This window comes from Peromyscus leucopus, chromosome 8b (genome assembly GCF_004664715.2).
Source record: "Peromyscus leucopus breed LL Stock chromosome 8b, UCI_PerLeu_2.1, whole genome shotgun sequence".
In the NCBI taxonomy this organism is placed as follows: domain Eukaryota; kingdom Metazoa; phylum Chordata; class Mammalia; order Rodentia; family Cricetidae; genus Peromyscus; species Peromyscus leucopus.
Genome location: NC_051086.1, coordinates 7690442 through 7711455, shown reverse-complemented (window position 1 = coordinate 7711455; position 21014 = coordinate 7690442). Strand labels below are relative to the sequence as shown.

Here is a 21014-nt window from a genome sequence, read left to right as displayed (position 1 = left end):
AATGCTGTAGCATCGCTGTGGCTCAGACTGAAAACATCCAGGAGCTACAGGAGTTGACTTGGTGTGAAGTGTGAAATGTAACTCAAAGTTATCTCCTTGTGCCTCTGCATGTCTGGGTGCCATAGCATCATTTATTGAAAAGACTGACTTTTCTCCATCAATTTGTTTTCGTACTTGTCAGGAATAAGTTGGGCATGTTTGCATGGATCCCATTGGGTTTTTGTTTTTTTTTTTTTTTTTGGTTTTTCGAGACAGGGTTTCTCTGTGTAGCTTTGAGCCTTTTCCTGGAACTCACTTAGTAGCCCAGGCTGGCCTCGAACTCACAGAGATCCGCCTGGCTCTACCTCCCGAGTGCTGGGATTAAAGGCGTGCGCCACCGCCGCCCGGCCCCCATTGGGTTTTTATTTTGAGAACTTTGAAAAGTGCAGAGAGCTGACTATGGTGATACACACCTGCACCCCCCCCCCACACACACACATAGGTGGTTTAGAACTTTAAAGGTCATCCTTGGTTACAAAGCAAATTTGTGGTCAGCCTGGGCTACATAAAATCCTATGTTTAAAAAACCCCCAAAATAGCAGGGTAGTGGTGGTGCACGCCTTTAATCCCCTTTAATCCTAGTACTCAGGAAGCAGCAGCAGGCAAATCTCTGAGTTTGAGGCCAGCCTGGTCTACAGAGAATTCCAGGACAGTCAGGTTACACAGAGAAATCTTGTCTTAAACAAAACAAAACCCAACAAAATAAAAAAAATAAACAGGAAGGAAAAAAGCTGTAGAAATTTGAAAACGGTGTTTGAGGAGCCTCGTGTTCCTTTGTGTCTTTGCAGATTCACAGGTGCATGCGCATACTGTTTTCAGGCATACCCAGTCCTCTTTTTGGTTCCTAGCTGTTCTGGGGATGGTCCTTCCACCTCTCTGTGACATTCTCTCTTACACATCATTGACAGAGCATTCCTTATCACATCAGCCAAATGTTGTGTCTGTTTTCAGTAGAACAGTTAGATGGCTGACAGATTGATTCCTCAGAGTCCGTGCTCATGTGTAGAAGTTTTAGATGGTGTGGGCAACTGGTAGCTCCCCTCCTTTTGTTCTGTCATCTAAGTTGTTCTTTCCTTTCTTACTCTTTGGACCTTAGGAATTGTATATATAGTAGACATGTTGTTCATTGAATTGTGTATAACACAGACTTACCACATATGTAAAATACACACACTGGACTGCGGAAAGGGGAGGGAGGTCGGGAGGACGTACACTAGGCTGTGGAGTGGGATGGGAGGCAGTTGAGTATGCTCAGGAGTTCTCCACCCTGCTGGACTGTTGGATGTGGCTGTTATTGAACAGGACAGTGTTGACAGACCAAATTAGAAAGCAAAGAAGTTTAAAATTTAATCTTTTTTTCCTTATACTTTTTTTCTTTTTCTTCTCTCTCTCTCTCTCTCTCTCCTCCCCCCCCCCCCCCCCCGTTTGCTTTTAGAGACAGAATTTCTCTGTGCTGCTTTGGAGCCTGTCCTGGAACTCATTCTGTAGACCAGACTGGCCTCAAACTCACAGAGATCTGCTTGCCTTTGCCTCCAAGTGCTAGGATTAAAAGTGTGTGCCACCACTGCCTTGCATACTTTTCTTTTTTTAAAGACAGGGTCTCATTATTTATTCTGGCTAGCCTGGAACTCTGAATATAGACCATGCAGGTCTCCCTCAATTTGTAGTAATTCTCCTATATCACCCTTTTCTTGACTTGCATTACAGTCATGTCCCACCATGTGGCTTATATTCTTAGTAGTTACAGCCAAATTCAAGAATAATTTATTATTAAGCAACATTCTGAGTTCTACTTCTGTGGTTGTGTGGTAGTGACAGTGTTGGTTGACATAACTGTGCTGATTTTAAACTTGGAGGATAATAGTGTTTTGAAAAAAATGTTTCTGCACACTTCAGCAAAGAGCATAAAGTCTTAGACTGACCCACAGTCACATATGGGGGTAAGGGACTGACCCAGATATCATGACAGATACTTGGTGCTGATTCCAAGCAACTGGCAGCCTCTTGGCAATTAGCATACACCCCAGGTTGAAGTTGCTGGTCTTGCCTTTCCCTGACCAGCCATGACCCATTAGTGCCCAGTGCAAATAATCTGGGGCTGCAGTGTGTAGTCAGAATGCTGTCTGACCAATGGCTTCATTTTCCCACCACTGTGGTTCCCTCCTGTGTATCCTTGCACTTCAGTAATGAGAAGGGTGTTGGGATGCACTGCTCTTTCCTTCCTTTCTGAGTTTAGATGCTGGGCCTTCTGAAGTGCAAAGGCAAAGGATCAAGGTGTGCCTTTTAAGGTCGAATGCTGGCTGTCAGGCCCAGCTGATAGCCCACATATCCTAGGGGGAAATAGTTTGGGATTCTGAGATGCCCACCCAGTCACATCTTGTTGAAGGGCCCTTGCACAATTGATGGAGTTAGAATTTTCTGTAAGTTTCTGTTCACCTGGTACATGGATGTCCAAAAGGAGGCCTTTTCCTTAGAATTGATTTTGGTTTTCCTTCTCCTACACCAAGTGTATGGTCCAGAGTCCTTGGCAGTCAAGCACAGTCTGAGGCTTATTGCTCAATGGGAAGGGCTCTCACCCTACGATCCAGGGTTCAAACAGCTGAACCTCTCAAATGGCCCCATCCTTGTTATTTCCTAAATTACTGACGTTAGGTGCTGTAGTAGTGCTATTGGGGGCCATCACTGTAAAGCACTGGTGGCCTGGCACTCTCTCGGTGGTTCTCAACCTGTGGGTTGCGACCCATTTGACAAACTTCTGTCTCCAAAAATATTTACATTACGATTCATAACAGTAGCAAAATTACAGTTGTGAGTAACAATGAAAGTAATTTTATGGTTAGGGGTCACCACAACATGAGGAACTTTATTAAAGGGTTGCAGCGTTAGGAAGGTGAGAACCACAGCTCTATATAGACCTAGAATTCACCTTTGCCTCCCATATGCTGAAGTTAAAGGGGTTCACCACCATGCTCAGCTGAGAGCCATCTTTAGAGAAGAGAATTGGCAGGAGAGATCCTACAGACCCATGGTTCTCAGCCTTCCTGATGCTGCCACCCTTTAATACAGTTCCTCATGGTGTGACCCCATCCATAAAATTATTTTCATTGCTACTTCATAACTGCAATTTTGCTACTATTAGGAGTTGGATGTAAATATCTGATAGGCAGGATATCTGGTAGGGGACCCCTGTGGAAGGGTCATTTGACCCCCAAAGGGATTACCACCCACAGGTGGAGAAGAATCACTGCTACAGATGTACAACTGCTACAGGGTTGTCCCTCAGCACAGCAGTGTAGACTCCAGATTCCCTGTGTTAAAAGTGAGGTGAGGATGTGGCCAAGAGTAGCATTTAAACCACCGATTATGTAGTGTTTAGTGCTAACAACTGGCTGTCCATTGTGGGTCAGGGGATCAGCTAGATTTTATGTGTGTATATATATCCAATTCAGATAAAGATCAAAAAATTAAAACAACTGTTAGAAGCCAGGGAGGTTCTCATGAAAGGGAAAGCCAGGGAGTTTGTCATGAAAGTTTGAGGCCCTGAGTTTGATTCCCAGCGTACATATAAAAAGCCAGATGTAATAATCAACACTGGAGAGTTGGAGACAGGATCCTTGGGACTGGCTGACTAGCTAGCCTAGCCTTATCATCAAGCCTCAGGTTCCAATGAGAAACCCTGTCTCAAAAAATAAGATGGATAGTCTCCTGAAGAACACCCTCAAGGTTGACCTCTGGCTTCCACTTGCACCTACATAAACGTGTAAACACACACACACACACACACACACACACACACACACACACACACACACACACACCTGAAGCCTGGGTGGTAACACACAGATGTAATCCCAGAGTTTGAGGCGCTAAGGCGGTAGGAATGTGAATTTGAGGCCAACCTGAACTACATAGTGAGACTGTCCTTAAAACACAGGCAGAGCCGGGCAGTGGTGGCGCACGCCTTTAATCCCAGCACTCGGGAGGCAGAGCCAGGCGGATCTCTGTGAGTTCGAGGCCAGTTTGGTCTACAAAGCGAGTTCCAGGAAAGGCGCAAAGCTACACAGAGAAACCCTGTCTCGAAAAACAAAAAAACAAAAACAAACAAACAAAAAAAACCACTAGCAGAAAATTATGGAAGCTGGGTATGATAAATCCTGTACTTGGGAAAGCAGAGGCGAGATCACTGCAAGTTCAAGACCAGCCAGAGCTAAATCTCTGCCCCAAAAAAAATCTTTTAATGGAACAAAATGTTTATAACCTAAAATGAAAAGGTCTGTCTGTGCACAATACAAAAAGTTATAAGGGACCAGGTACGGTGGTACAGTCCTATTATCCCAACTACTCAGGAAGACTGAGGCAGGATCATGCATTCAAGGGATCAGAACAAAAAGGGTCTTGAATGTAAGAAAAAGTATATTTGGGCTGGAGAGATGTCTCAACAGTTAAGAACACTGGCTCTTCTTCCAGAGGACCTGAGTTCAATTCCCAGCACCCACATGGCAGCTCACAATTGTCTATAACTCCAGTTCCAGGGAATCCTACATCCTCACACAGATATACATGCAGACAAAACATCAGTGCACATAAAATAAATTATTTTTTGAAAAAAGAAAATGTTTAAGAAGAAAATATTTTGCATAAATATATTATATAGCTAGACACTAATATATATGTATATTAATAGTAAAATATTTGGAGGGCTAGAGAGATGGTTCAGTGGTTAAGAGCACTAGCTGCCATTGCAGAGGACCCTGGTTCCATTCCTAGCACCTAAACATCAACTCACAACTGTCTATAACTCCAGCTCCAGGAGATCCAGTGCCCTCCTCTGGCTTTCATGGGCACCAGACATGCATATAGTAGTACACTTACATGCATGTAGGCCAAACACTCATACACATAAATATTTTTTGTTTGTTTCTGTTTTTTGAAACAGGGTTTCTCTGTGTAACCCTGGCTATTCTGGAACTAGCTCTGTAGACCAGGCTGGCCTTGAACTCATAGAGATCCACCAATCTCTGCCTCCCAAGTACTTGGATAAAAGGGGTGCGGAACCATCACTCAGCAATCTTTTGTTTTGAGACAGAGTCTTTCTTTGTAGCCCTGGCTGGCAAGAAGCTCACTGTGTTGACCAGGCTGGCTCCAGACTCAGAAGAAGTCCACTTCTGCCTCCCGAGTTCTGGGTTTAAAGGCACATGTCACTCTGCCCAGCTAAAATACTTTTTTTTTTTTTAATTTGAAAACTTGTATAAATTTATAATCACCTAGTAGGCAAGGACCAAATGCTATAAAGAGATGAAGGGAAAAACAAAGGACAAATTCCCAAAAGTGCCCTTAGAAAAAATACAGATTAAGGATCTTGGTTTTTGGGCAATTGTATAGCAACAACTGGACTCTGTTACTCCTAGTAGTGGGGCTTTAACCTACCTCCCCATACCTACCCAGCAGCAGATTTCATCTGTGTGTTATGTCCATGGGGTATCATGATGCCTGGAGCCCAGGAACCTGAGTTAGAGTCCTGGTGGCTCTGGCTGGCTGCTCCAGAAATACCTATTGGGTTGGGCCAGAAGTGGGTTACTTTGTAGCTGTAACAAGGATCATGAATCCTTTCTATTGGTGCTCTTCAGGAGAAAGATGGAGCATTGTCTGCTTCCTAAATGATACTCTATGTATGTATGCTTAAATGCCTTTCAAAAAAGTAGGAAACATCTGGAAAGATGCCCAGAGCTTAGACCCTCTTTAATTCTTTCCCTTCAAACTGGGAAGAATGGAATGAGGAGAGGAGCAAGGAGATGGAGACACATGACTTTTCTGCTCTGTTTTTCTCTGAATTTCTCCTGTGATTATCCAGATAACTCTAACAGTGTATATTAAAATAGGAGAATATTGCTGCCACTCATGAGCTTTTCTTATTCACAGGTATGGATCTTGGAGGGAGCCCGTCAACCCTTACTATGTCAACTCTGGCTATGCCCTGGCCCCAGCCACCAGCGCCAATGACAGTGAACAGCAGAGCCTGTCCAGTGATGCTGACACCCTATCCCTTACGGACAGTAGTGTGTAAGTCCCATGCTTGCTGGCTGTATGCTTTGGTGCTTTTTGCTGGTCCTTACTGGCTGATTCTCTTAATGCTTGACCTGACTGTCCTAAGGAACAAAAACAAAGCTGGGCATGGTAGCATGCATATATTTGTAAGCCCAGCACCTACGAAGCTGAAGCAGATGAATTGCCGTGAATACCACGCCAGCCTGGTCTATAGAATGAGACTGTCAAAACAAAAACCCTAAAGAAAGAGGTCTGACTGCCCTTGAGTTACGATATCCTTCAAAACCTAGCCCAAGGGCCAAGGTATAATTGAGTGAAGGCCCTGGTTTTAGTTCCTAGCACAACAGCAAAATTGTTTAAAAATCCTGGAACAGAATCCAAGCTAGAGTTGACGTTTGCGTTAGCTCCTTCTCTTGGAGGCCAAGATTATCTGCAGCTTTTTAGAGCAGAGGACTCAAGAGTTAGAGCTACTAGCCAGAAACTGGAGGTTCATTTTCTCCTAACCACAGAGGATGGGTTTCACTGGGAAGACAGGCACAGGGAATAGTCAGACAGGCAGTCTTCTCTCCAGGGCAGGGCAGGAGACAGTCCATCAGACTGCATAAATGTGTTTCTTGCCCATGTTGTTCTGCCCTGAACCTTTTTATAATACAGAATCTTGATATATCATGAGTATCCCTGGGGAGCCAGGGAGCCTGGGTTCTGTGCTAAGACCAGTTCCCTGAGTGCCTAAATTCCAAGCCATGGAGGCAGATCTGAGCCTCCACTTCCCTGATACTGTGATCTCAATTAGGAGCTTGTTTTGTTTGATGTAATCACATTCCTAGAAGCTCTTGTGGGAGTGAATCTGTCCCACGAACCACCTCCTGCCAGTGGCTTTTTGGAACTCAGGTGCATATTAAATAATTGTAATTGAATGGCATAAAACATTTTGTTGAATTGACCAGCCTGGAGTTTTTTTTGAGTTCTTAGTCATGCTTAGTCTGAGTTTACCCCCACGCCTGGAGCTTCCTTTAAAAGCAGCCTAGTGTTGAAGTGAGTCTTTGCTCATTACCAGTGACCAGAACAATCCTAATTGCCCCTATAAGTCTCTTATTTCATGATTGCACAGGATCCCCAGCAGGATTCTTGGTCCAGCTCACCAGTTCTGCCCTGCCTGTGTGTCTCTTTGAAAAGTGAAAATCTGGGAAATTGGTGAAGAGAGCTCCCCACTGGTGGATCTGGGATGTGTGTGTGTGTAGAAGCCAGAGGTCAATACTGGGTGTTTTCTATTGTTGCTCTCCTCCTTATTTAAAATTAAAAAAATATATTTATTTCATCCAGGTGTAGTGGCACACTCCTTTAATCCTAGCCCCTGGGAGGCAGAAGCAGGTGGATCTCTGTGAGTTTGAGGCCAGCCTGATCTACAGAGCGAGTTCCAGGACAACCAGAGATACATAATGAGACCTTGTCTTTAAACAAGAAAAAATAAGCCGGGCAGTGGTGGCGCACGCCTTTAATCCCAGCACTCGGGAGGCAGAGGCAGGTGGATCTCTGAGTTCGAGGCCAGCCTGGGCTACAGAGTGAGTTCCAGGAAAGGCACCAAAGCCACACAGAGAAACCCTGTCTCAAAATAAATAAATGAATGAATACATACATACATACATACATACATACATACACACACACACACACACACACACACACACACACACACATTGTTTTATATGTTTTACCTGTGTGTTTTGTTTTTTTTCCGGGGGTGGGGGCGTTGGTTTTTGTTGTTTTCTCTTTTGGGTTTTTTTTTGGGGGGTGTGTTAGGGTTTTTGTTTTGTTTGTTCATTTGGTTGGTTGGTTGGGTTTTTTGTTTGTTTGTTTTTTGTTTTTGTTTTTTTGGGTTTTTTGATGTTTTGGTTTTTCGAGACAGGGTTGGTTTCTCTGTGTAACAGCTCTGGCTGTCCTAGAACTCGATTTGTAGACCAGGCTGCCCTTGAACTCACAGAGATCTGCCTGCCTCTGTCCTAGAATTAAGGCATGCGCTACCACTGCCTAGCTTGAATGTATGTATTTGTACCGTGTGTGTGTGTGTGTGTGTGTGTGTGTGTGTGTGTGTGTGTGTGTGTGTGTTGCCCTGGAGAGCAGATGAGGGTGTCAGATCCCCTAGACCTCGAGTTATAGTCGTTTTTGAGCTACTGTGTGGATTGTCGGTCCTCTAGAAGAATAAGTGCTCTTAACCACAGGGCTGACTCCACAGCTCCCTAAAATTAAAAAAAAAAAATTATTATATTGTGTGTGTGCTATTTCACAGGTAGAGGTCAGAGGGCAACTGTAGAGTGTTGGTTTTCTCCTGTTACCTTGTAGGTCAGGGATTGAATTTAGATCATCAAGCCTGCACACCTGTTTTACTCCAAGGGGCCTCTAGCCACTGAGCAATCTTACACTGAACCAGGAGGTCACTGACCATTGAGCACCAGGGACTTTCCAGTGCTAGGATTATAGGCATACACCACCGAGCCCAGTTTTGTTTTGTCTTGTAAGTAGATGCCGGGGAATTATGTTGTTGTAGCAAACTGAGCCAGCTCCCCACTGATGGATCTAAACCACTCTTTTTTGTGTAGTTGTGGTTTTGCTTTTTATTTTCATTGATATAAGTTAGCGTTTTTTAGAGAAACTTAGTAAGCACCACATCACATAATGTGGTTACAGTGTCATCTCATTCCTGTGTTCTAATCTAGATGCTTCAATCACTTTTTACTAAAAAAAAAAATCTGTTTAAACATATGCACCACTATCTTGAAGACACAACCGTTAGCAGGTTACCAAATGGAATGGCTTAATTATAAAGGAGGAGAATAGTCCCTAAATATTTTAGACAGTTCACAGATATTGAGTAACACTGATACCAACAGGAGCCATTTTTTCTGTTAGCCCTGGCTGTCCTGGAGCTCACTCTGTAGACCAGTCTGGCCTCTCAGAGATCTGCCTGCCTCTCCCTCCTGAGTACTAGGATTAAAGGTGTGCACTATCACCCACTGGAGCCAGTTTCTAATTACTGATTATATAAAAAGTCTTTTTTTTTTTGAGACAGGGTTTCTCTGTGTAGCTTTGCGCATTTCCTGGATCTCACTCTGTAGACCAGGCTGGCCTCGAACTCACAAAGATCCACCTGGCTCTGCCTCTGGAGTGCTGGGATTAAAGGCGTGCGCCACCACCGCCCAGCCTATAGAAAAGTCTTAAGGCTACAAGGAATAGCTTTCAAAGCACTTATTATAGCTGCTTTGGGACCGTGGCCTTTCTAATTGCATGCTAACTGACCAACCCTAGAATGTAATTTCTTTTTAAGTAACATATTTTTAAAGCAACCATGTATTTTAAAAAGTAAGCTTATTTATTTTTTTTAAAACAAGCTTATTAAAGAATTATTTTTGCTATTATTGTTCACTGCTGTGTCCAAAATCATGCCTATTAATGAGGGGCTTAATACCTGTTAAATGAGTAAATTCCACACTGACCTTGCTAAAGTATTTGTTACAGGCATTATTTTAAAAATATGGTTTAGCTACAGTCATATTAATTGATAATTAACTCAGCAATTACAAACAAGTTTGAGCTGGGACCGTGGTAGTACATGCCTTTAATCCCAGCACTAGGGAGGCAGAGGCAGGGCTACACAGAGAAACCCTGTGTTGGGAAAAAGAAAGTTGAAGCACATGATACTATTTTAGGAAGGTAGAGCATTTACAAGAAAATAAAGCTAGGGGCTGGAGAGATGGCTGAGTGGTTAAGAGCACCTGCTCCTCTTCCAGTGACCCCAGGTTCAATTCCCAGCACCCACATGACAGCTCACAACTGTCTGTAACTCCAGTTCCAGGGGATCCTGCATCCTCCCACAGACATACATGCAGGCAAAACACCAATACATGTAAAATACCAATGCATGTAAAATAAAAATAAATAAATTGGAAAGGCTAGAAGTTTGAAATTTTGCTGTTGGAAATTCTGTCTTTATTCAAGAAGTCTGTAGTAATTTTTAAGACTCACTCTAGAAGCCGAATTAACATCTCAGCTAACCAATCAGGCTGTGAGGTATAGCAGTTCCAGGTCAGAAGGACAGAGCCAGAGATTCAGCCAGCAGGAGCAGTATTTTGGAAGCCCGTTTGTCCAGGACTGAGATGTTTCATCCTGATTCTGTTCCCTCCTTCCATGTCCACACCAGCTTCTCTGTCAGCCCAGCTGAACCACTTGCCAAGCACTCTCCTCCATCTCCCTCTCACCACACTTAATTGAATGTAGTTTTAGAGGATGGTTCCTCTTTATGTTCCTGTTTGTAGTTGTTTGTTTTGTTTTTTGGAGACCAGGTCTTTCTATATGGCCCTAGCTATCCTGGAACTCACTATGTAGCCCAGGCTGGCCTCACCAAGATCTGCCTGCCTCGGCCTCCTGAGTGCTGGGATTAAAGGCATGAGCCACCACCCCCAGCTTGTACCAGTTTTGTAGCTGGTTCTTTTCATCTGCCTGCCCTTAAACATTCTTCCAACACTTGACTTTTAAAAATAGAGTATGCCATCTCCTGCTGCTCAGAACCCAATTTGGCCAGTGCCGTGGGGGCATATATGTTGGGCTGTTTTCGCTTTTCTACTCTAATAATCATGTGGTAGTGACACCAGATGGCCTTTGTCTCTTTGGGTTTTGTTATATCTGAGGGATGTCTCGTTTTGTTCTCTTTTAATTAATTAATTTTGAGACTGGGTCTTACTCTATAGCCCTTGCTGACCCGGAACTCACTATATAGACCAAGCTGGCTTTGAATTTAGAGATCCACCTGCCTCTGCCTCCTTAGTGCTAGGATTAAAGGGGTGTGCCACCACACTTGGCTTGCTTTAGTTTTGAATCTTTGAATGTTGGCATTTTCAGCAACGCTTTTTTAAAGTTCCTAGAATTCTTTGTGACATCTCATTTTCAGAGTGGTTGCCAGTCACAGCCTCATCAGAAAAAGACAGCAGGCTGTATCTGTATCTGTAGCAACTGATCCTCCTCATCCCATAGAATTGATGAGGCTTAACCTCCACCATAGTTTTTTTTTTTTGCAACCTCTGAATATTTTCTTAAGAAAATGACACATTATCCAAACAGAGAAACTTAAAATACATGTAGATGGTTTTGTTTTAGGGTAAGATAGAGCCTTATGTAAACAAGGCTGGCCAAGGTTATAGGTATGTACCACTCTACCCAGTTAATGCAGTGCTGGGTTAGACCCATGGCTTTGTACATGCTAGGCAAGCACTGTCAACTGAGCTATGTCCACAGCCCCAAGCATAGGCAGTTTTTCTTTGACAATCTGTTCATCTTAGATTTTATTGGGAGACTTAAGAATTTGGGATACAAAACTACCACATATATTTGAACATACATCTGAGGCAAAAAATGAAATGATACTTCACACTGTATCTGCTGGTGTAGCTCACGAGTTTCTCACATTGGAGCCACAGTTGGATCACACAACTGTTCAACAAGGTGTTTCCTAGTATGCCACCTATCCTTAAATGTAGATTTTAAGGACAAGTCTAAGCCCCAGAGGCTGGGGATTTTAAAGTGTTTGTCTAAGTATAGAAAAAAAATATGTTTCAGCTGTTGGCTTTAGGCCACCTACTATCTTGAGTGCCCGGGAACCCAAGTCATATGCATTTTAAATTCCCATTCCTCTATCCTCTATGTCCCCTTTGCATTTATAAAAGGAAAAACACGGTAATACTACCCTCTTGCCCAGGCACACCACGCACCTGGGCAGGTTGCCAGGGCAATCCTCCCCTGATTGGGGCTGTCTTTTCCTCCTGCCAAGGAGGACAGTTGGGGTTCCACTGTCCTTGGTGCTTCCTATCTCCTCCAGAGGGGCAGGGTACAGAGACCACACACCTTAATTGCCCTGTGTGGACTCTTTGATTAGCAAGGTAATTTAAAAACACATCCCATTCGGCATGGAGATTGCAGTCCCCCCCCCCCCCCCACACACACACCTGTTTTCATGTAACTAGAGAGCTGTAGTGAGAGGACCCAGCACTTTCATTAGTCAGCCTGGCTTTTCTCAGTTGCTAGTTCCATTTGCTGCCGTGATTGATTCCTAGAACAGCTTCCAGAACCATGGGATGGAGGCTGGGCAGTTTCACAAGGTGTTGGATATGGCATCTATCTTGAATGAGCAAGAAAGCGCCTGGCCTTTTAGTGACCTTAGTCCTTGGATTTATAGCTACCAAAGGCTGGTTTTAGTTTGCCTTACATGTTTGTTTCACTCTTCTAAAAGACTCACAGTGGCCTGAGTTCAGTCCCCAGAATTTACGTGGTAGAAGTTGTCCTCTGGCCTCCACATATGTGCTGTGGCACATGTACTCATCCATATACATGCACAAACTATATACATGGTGTGTGTGTGTGTGTGTGGGTGTGTGTGTGTGTAATAAAAATTCTTCTAATGTGAAAATGATCAAACTTTCAGACTTTGTAGACTCAGAGATACATAAATTAAGGGCAGCTGATCTTTGTTGAAATGTTGAATAAGTAGTAACTGGAAGAACATTCCATGGCTGAGATCCTGGGCTTTGTTATCATATATGAGTTTTGTGTGTGTGTCATGAAGTGCATGTAAGTAATCTGTGCCTGTGCATATGTAGTCCCAGGTACACAGGCACATGAGATGATACGATATGGATATCGTTGCTATCAGTAATGACCATGGGCTGAAAAGTGTATGGTGTTCTGCTGTACCTTATTTTCTGCATGAGCTCATGGCTATATTTTTTGTCTATTCAGGGATGGAATTCCTCCATACAGGATCCGTAAGCAGCACCGAAGGGAGATGCAGGAGAGTGTCCAAGTCAACGGGCGGGTGCCTCTACCTCACATTCCTGTAAGTACCACCCATTCTGCAGCGCCCACCGAGCCTTCTCTCCAGGTGTGCCTAACTGCTTTTCTACACGGAGTTGGCCACCACGGCACCAGTCAGTGGAGAGGCATTTTGGTGGGCTTTCTAGGACCACAGCTTACCACTGGGCACAGCAGACAGTCTGAGTGATGTTGGGGTAAGAGATAACCATCACAGTAGCTAGTCTAGAGATAGCTCCCAAGCCTAGGCTTCCTAAGCTCAGTAACAGGAAGTGTCCTCCAGGTAGCACCCTCCCTTCACTGCATGGTTTCCCTGTGGATGGAAAGTAGTTCTGAGATGATGGATTTCGACTTTGAATCAGCTCTGGACATTGCAAGTCACCTGACCCTAGGGTATGGTTAGATATCCATTCACATGCTTTACTACTCAAGAGATTCAAGGAACTTGTCATTTTTTGTGGCTGAGCAATGGGTGCTGCCATGTGACCATCTTGGCTCAGAAGCTGCCTCAACTTTGCCTCTTGGGTAATAACAGTAGCTATTCCTGAGCCTGGAATACAAGGTTTTGTTGACTCCATGTTTGAGCAAGGATTGATAGCTCTCCCTATGTGCAGTGACCAAAGGTGACACATGAACAATTATCATTCCTTCTGGCACACAGGCTTTGGGCAGAAAGACTTCTAGGGGAGCTTGTGTTGTCCTCTACCCTCCACCCGTGCCTGTGTAGGGAGGATGGGTGCTTCAGAACATCACACGGGCATCAGCATTTCTTTTGATTTGTTTTATTGTTATTTTGAGACGGCAACTATGTAGCTCTGGTTTACCTTTAGCTCACTGTGGTGTAGACCAGAGTGACCCTGAACTCACATAGATCCGACTGTCTCTACCACCTGGGTGCTGGGATAAAGGTATGCACTGTCATGACCAGCCTCATCAGAATTTCTTAGTTGGAGTCTCTTAACTTTTTGACTGAACCTTTAATTCCCACATTAGGAAAGATACATCTATGGTTGGAAAATCATGTTTATTCTGTATATCATGCATTTTGTGTCTTCCATTGTGTAACAGAGCCTAGAGTCCCAACCCTCCTGAGTACAATCCTACCCTGATTACGCTCAGCCATACATCAGCACCAGGCACTGCTCTATTCAGGAGCTTCGAACAGGTGTAAGCCTTGGGAATGCTGTGGGTTAGGCTACTTCAGGACCACAAGTCCATCCTAGGAGTTTCTAGTGGCTGATGCTGTGCTTACAACTCTTGATTCTGTGTTCCTAGTGCTGTTTGCACTGAGCCTCAGGCATTCCCCACCTTATGTCATGAATGTTTCTCTGACAAGTTAGGAGTAGGCCGGGCAGTGGTGGCACACGCCTTTAGTCCCAGCACTTGGGAGGCAGAGCCAGGCAGGTCTTTGTGAGTTCAAGGTCATCCTGGTCTACAGAGTGAGATCCAGGACCAGCACCAAAACTACACAGAGAAATTTGTCTTGGGGGAGGGTGGTCGGGACAAGTTGGGAGTATTCAGTGTAGAGCATGTTGGCCAAGGTACTGACCACCGTCTGTCTGGGTGCATGTACACACATTCAGTCAGGGGTGCCACAGCCTGTGCATACCAGGACCCTGCCCAGCTCCCCAGTAATAGAGTTGTGAGTGGCTAGAGAGAAGTCCACATCTTCAAGTCAGTGCTCAGGGAAGGAGAAAAGGGAGTCAGTGAGGTTGCTAGTGTCCCATTAAAAGGAAACCATAAACACCTGCTTTAAAACAGCTGTAACCAGCAAGGTTACTTAGTGAATAAATAAACCTGCCTCCAAACTTGACCTGCGTTCTATCTCTAGAACCTACCTGGTAAAAGGGGAGAACAGAACCAGCTCCTGCAAGTTGTCCTCTGATCTTTACATATGTGCCATGGTGCACATATCCACCATGTGCGTGCACACGGACTCAGACAAACAAATGTATGAAACTTTAAAATCGTACGATCGAGGTTTCCTGTTACATCCTCTCACTAGAAGGCTGTCACCATGCTGCTCTGTAAAGGGTGCAGGAATGGCCTGTGAGGCAGCTCTACTGACTGCGGCGTCTCTCTCCAGCGCACTTACCGAATGCCAAAGGAGATCCGGGTAGAACCACAGAAATTTGCTGAAGAGCTTATTCACCGTTTAGAGGCTGTCCAGCGCACTCGAGAGGCTGAAGAGAAGCTGGAGGAACGGCTGAAGCGTGTACGGATGGTAAGTGAACTGACTATATGCTAGGACCATGTCTAGGCCACTGTTTGCTATGGCGTGGAAGTCCTGCATTTAGGGTAGCCTCCATTCTGACTCGGCCCGCTTGTCACTGTGTTTCTGTGTTCCACCTGCCCTTCTGTTCAGTACCTTCTTCCTCTCTGTTTTGCTGCTAACTGAGCCTAGTGCATCCCCCATCCCCTTTTCCTGCCAGCAGATGCCTGGGAGGAAGCTGACAAAATGGCTGTGTGGCTAACCTTGGCAGGTGGCAGGAACTGAGCTAAGGCACAGGTCAGGCTTCTACTCGCTTAGGGAACACTACAGACTATAGTCGCTATAATGGCTCCCTTGGAGCTCATTTTGGTTCATTGAGAAACCACTGTTTTGTTTGGTTGGTATGGTTTTTTTGAGACAGGGTTTCTTTTTGTAGTTCTGGCTGTCCTAGAACAAGTCACTCTGTAGACCAGGATGGCTTCAAACTCAGAGATCCACCTGCCTCTGCCTCCCAGGTGCTGGGATTAAAGGTATGCTGCACCACCACCACCACCACCACCACCACCACCTGGCTGAGAAACCACTGTTTTTGTACATTTTTTTCTGTGCTGCTATAGAAAGGCTTTCTTTATGTAGCCATGGCCCTCATACATGTGCCCTTCATTCTGCAGTGTTTTATGATAACAATTTAACACTGGCAAATTCAAGCCCGCCCTCCCTCCCGTCCTCTTTCCTTTCTATGACAGGGTCTTGCTGTAGCTTGGCTGACCTGGTATTCACTATGCAGCTCAGGATGGTCTCTTGCAGCAATACTCTTATTTCAGCCTCCCAGGTGCTGGCTTACAGTGTGCGCCACTGTCTGGCTAAGATCACACATTTTTATTTATATAAGTTTTCATACTTAAAAGTTCAAAAGTATAATGTTCCTCTGTGGAGTTATTTCTCTGTTGCTTACCTGATGTTTTTATTTATTTGACATGTGGAAGAACCCAGCCCTCTTAAAACTCAAAGCCCCAGTCCAGGCCCAGCCTTTCCCTCTTAGGCTCCCTAGGTGAACTGTGAGCATTGTCTGAGGGCTCCATCCTTAGCAGCAGGGCCCACATACCACTCTAGACACGGGGCTCATGGTGGTACCAGCTGTAATCTTTACAGACTGGAGGCTGAGATTAAAAACAAATAGGGGCTGGAGAGATGACTCAGCAGTTAAGAGTATTTCTTGTTCTTGTAGAGAACTAGGTTTGGTTCTCAGAATCCACATGGTGACTCACAGTCATCTGACATTCTCTTCTGACTTCTGCAGGTACCAGGTATTCACATGGTACACATACATACAGGCAAACTACTCTTACATTAAAGTAAAGATAAATAAATCTTTTCTTGTCTGTTTGCTTTTCTTTCTTTCTTTCTTTCTCTCTCTCTCTCTCTCTCTCCCCCTCCTCCCTCCCTTCTTTCTTTCTTTTTTTTTTTTGGTTTTTCAGGACAGGGTTTTTCTGTGTAGCTTTGGAGCCTGTCCTGGAACTCACTCTTTAGCCCAGGCTAGCCTCAAACTCACAGAGATCCACCTGCCTCTGCCTCCCAAGTGCTGGAATTAAAGGTGTGCGCCACCACCGCCCGGCCTGTTTGTTTTTTAAGACACGGTTTCTCTGTAGCCCTGGATGTCCTGGAATTCATTCTGTAGACCAGGCTGGCCTCAGACTCACAGAGATCTGCCTGCCTCTTCTGGGACTAAAGTTGTGCACCACCACCACCCGGCTAAAGATAAATAAGTCTTTAAAAAAAAAAAAAAAAAAAAAAAGCTGGGCAGTGGTGGCACATGCCTTTAACCCCAGCACTCAGGAAGCAGAGGCAGGGTGATATCTGTGAGTTCAGAGAGAGTTTTAGGACAGCCAGAAATACACAGAGAAACCTTGTTTCAAAAAAAATAAAAAACAAAAGCAAAACAAAAACCAAAAAAAGATAGTGGAACTTTCCAAGGAGTTTGTGTAAAAATATTTTAAGATGAATGGTCTCTTATGCGTGCGCGTGCGCGCACGTGCGCGCGCACACACACACACACATTCTGTCTGTCTGTCTGTCTGTCTCTCTCTCTCTCTCTCAAATTGTTTTGTCACTTGAGACCAGCATTCTCTCCTGTCCCTTTTGGTAGCTGGAGAGATGTTCATTAGACTGGGAGGCAGCCTTTCCTGTATTGGAATGGCCATCCACCAGCTAGCCATTGCGTGATGGCCAGCATTGTGGCATTACCCACCATGCAACGCTGGTGGACTATAGTGAGACATCACACTATGGGCCTACTGTGACCTAGAGTAGCACCTTGTTGCATAGGGCACCCCATGTTGTTTAGTCAAGCATCTGGTGGGCAGTGAAACTATGCAGACTGAAGCCAACCATCTTCTGGGCCACACAGCTTTAGCATTCTGATAGTATTTATCTAAGAAAAATGTGGAGCCATATTGACATGAAACACGGAGCTTTTCTCAGGTGCTAAGTCCTGATTTTTTAGCCTGTGATGATCTAAATCACCATCTTCATCTGTGTAGCAGAATGTTTCACAGTTACTGCCTCTCTTGAGGGTGTCCCTATGGATATCACAAATGCCTGAAAAATGGGCTCCTCAAAGTTGTTTGTTTTTGCTCTTTTGGGGAGTTCCGCCACCCAGCTACCAAGTAAATCACACACGGAGACTTATTCTTAATTATAAATGTCTGGCCTTACCTTGCCTTGTTGCTAGCTAGCTTTACTTAAAATATCCCATCTAGCTTTTGCCTTTTGGCTTTTACCTTTCTCTGTTTCTGTATACCTTTCATTATTTCTTACTCCGTGGCTTGCTATGTAACTGCTTGGCTGGCCTCTGATGTCCTCCTTCTTCTCTGGCTACTCCTTCCCAGATTTCTCCTTGTATTATTTCTCTCTGCCTGCCAGCCCCACCTATCCTTTCTCCTGCCTCGCCATTGGCTGTTCAGCTCTTTATTAGACCATCAGATGTTTTAAACAGGCAAAGTAACACAGCTTCACAGAGTTAAACAAATACAACATAAACAAAAGTAACACACTTTAAAATAATATTTCCCAACACATTAAGAAACTCACTTGTCCCAAGGCTGGCATGCACATCCTGTCCCAGTTCACCTGAACAGCAGCTCCTGGTCCATTCCCAAAGGAGCTAACACCAGTTCAAGGCAGGGGTTAGTGATATCCTGATGTCTGAGCCTTACAGCTCCCTCAGCTCTGTGGAGTGCCAGCTGTGGCCAGATAGGAAGGCTCGGTCCATAGTAGCAAGGAGGGCAACAGGTATAAAGAGTGTCCCTGGAGCTAATACTCCAGCTCTCAAGAAGAGAGACTAGGTCAGTGCCAAGGCTGAGAACAGTGATATTACTTTTTTGACTTAACAGAGAACACTAAATGAAAAACCCTGAGTGATTCTCTTATATCAGCTCAGATAATAATCGGTGGCTAGAGGGCCTCTAGCTCAGATGGGCTGCCATGTACGCACTAGCTTTATTTGTGCTCTCACCAGCCTGTCCTGAGCTGTCTCCTGTTGGGTGGATGGCCATGCAACTACAGACATAGAATTTTGTGGCTTGTATGCATCGATACATTTACTGTAGATTTTACTCCTTTTTGTACAGGATTAATCACCCATTTTTTAAAAAAAATATTTTTAATTGCAAAACCAAGGAAATAGAAGTCCTGAGAAGGTCTGGAATAATGGGCAGACTCATGAAGACTGGAGTTCAGATCCCAGTACCCTTGGAACAAGCTGGGTGTCTACATAGGCCTGTAACCCCAGCTAGCAGGGGGAAGGGTAGAAACAGAGGCTCACCACAAATCCTACAGTTTAATTGTTACATATGAGGAACTGGTGAGACAAGCTGGGTCGGCCTTGTGTGACAGTGCACGCCTTTAATCCCAGCACTCAGGAGGTAGAGGCAGGCGAGTCTCTGTGAGTTCAAGGACAGCGAGGTGTACAAAGCAAGTTCCAGGACAGCCAAGGCTAAACAGAAACCCTGTCTCAGAAAACCAAAAGAAAGTAAGAAAAGCTAGGTCTTGGTCCAAGGTAGTCCCATGGTTTTATAAATTTCCCTTCCTTCTTTCACCTTAGGGAATATGGCATCAAAACCTGAAGCAGGGCCAGTGAGATGACTGAGTGGTTAAAGGCACTTGCTGCCAAGGCTGAGGACCTGAGTTCTGTCCTTCAGACTCATAGTGTAGAAGGAAAGAACTGACTTCCACAACTCTGACCTCTACTAGTGCACCACACAAGACAAATGAACGAATGAATGAATGAATAATGTAATTTTAAGAAACTCAAAAGGGAGAATATTAACTGAGAGAACATGGCGGACAGCAGTAGTGCATGCCTTTTATTCCAGCAGAGATCCCAGGCAGAGGCAAATGGATCTCTATGAGTTGAGTCCAGCCTGATCTACATAGTGAGTTCCAGGATAGCCAAGGCTGCCCAAAGAAACCCTGTTTTGAAAAACGGGGGGGGGGGGGCACAAAAACCTTCATTGAGAGACATAAAACTAGATCCATGCAGAGCCTTCTCGGTGGCTGCAACTGACACCAGACCCTTCATCCCCTCAGCCTGTTTTTGCTCTGCCTGATAAGAACAGGTGTGATGGAATCTGTTCAGGTTCCCAGGACCTTTTGAGATTCAAGCACAGAGTATCCAGGAGTCAACACCTCTCCTTGACATGGCTACACTGCAGCAGTCAGAAAAGTGCTGGGCTTGACTGTCAGCACTGTGCCTCCCCTCCAGGTCTGTCCTCATTCTTGTTCTGACAGTGCTGCTGTTTCTCCACAGGAAGAAGAAGGGGAGGATGGTGAGCTGCCTTCTGGCCCCATGGCAAGTCACAAGCTGCCTTCTGTCCCAGCCTGGCACCATTTCCCACCCCGCTATGTGGATATGGGCTGCTCCGGACTGCGGGATGCTCATGAGGAGAATCCTGAAAGCATCCTGGATGAGCATGTGCAAAGGGTCATGAGGACACCTGGCTGCCAGTCACCTGGTCCAGGCCACCGCTCTCCTGACAGTGGGCATGTACCCAAGACTGCAGTACTAGGGGGTGTAGCCTCCGGGCATGGGAAGCACGTTCCTAAGTTGGGGTTGAAGCTGGATACAGCTGGCCTGCACCACCATAGGCACGTCCACCACCATGTTCACCATAATTCAGCTAGACCCAAGGAGCAAATGGAGGCTGAAGCTGCCCGCAGGGTCCAGAGCAGCTTCTCTTGGGGCCCAGAAACACATGGTCATGCCAAGCCTCGCAGCTATTCAGAGAGCACAGGCACCACCCCCAGTGCTGGGGACGTGGCCTTTGGGTGAGTTGACCCAGCCCTCCAATGTGTCCTTGTTTCAAAGTCATAGGCCAGAGGGGCTATGGCCCTATGATGACCTGGTTCTCCCCAATAAAAGTCATATGACACCAGCGGCAGGGGCCAGACAGGCTCCAAGCATTGCTATGACTGGGTGAGGAGGGGCTGTGGGTTTATCTTGGGCTCTGGTCAGCATGACTTCCCCACCATATTAAAACAAACTCCAGACAGCTGACCTTCACAGAGCCCACTGCCTTCACGATGGGTTACAGGTCTCCTGTTGGGCTTGAGGGTTAGGAAACAGCTAGGAGGGCCAGAGTGACCTCATGTCTTGATCTCACAGTGGTAAAGCTAGTGCACCCTCCAAAAGAAACACCAAGAAGGCTGAATCTGGGAAGAATGCCAGTGCTGAGGTTCCCAATACCACAGAGGATGCAGAGAAGAACCAGAAGATCATGCAGTGGATCATTGAGGGTGAGAAGGAGATCAGCAGACACCGGAAGACAGGCCACGGGTAAGTGCACTGCAGAGGCCTGGCCCAGAG

The 21014-nt window shown here is 45.3% G+C and overlaps 1 protein-coding gene across 2 annotated transcripts in view; it reads left to right on the top strand.

Moving 5' to 3' along the window:
• Window positions 1–21014, top strand: part of Axin1 (axin 1) — a 58722-nt gene that overhangs the window by 31805 nt on the left and 5903 nt on the right. For both annotated transcript variants that reach the window (XM_028893317.2, XM_028893319.1), the window contains exons 3-7: window positions 5959–6099; window positions 12868–12964; window positions 15026–15163; window positions 19959–20476; window positions 20814–20984. In XM_028893317.2, the coding sequence (XP_028749150.1) occupies window positions 5959–6099; window positions 12868–12964; window positions 15026–15163; window positions 19959–20476; window positions 20814–20984 (1065 nt within the window). The remainder of the gene's footprint in view (window positions 1–5958; window positions 6100–12867; window positions 12965–15025; window positions 15164–19958; window positions 20477–20813; window positions 20985–21014) is intronic.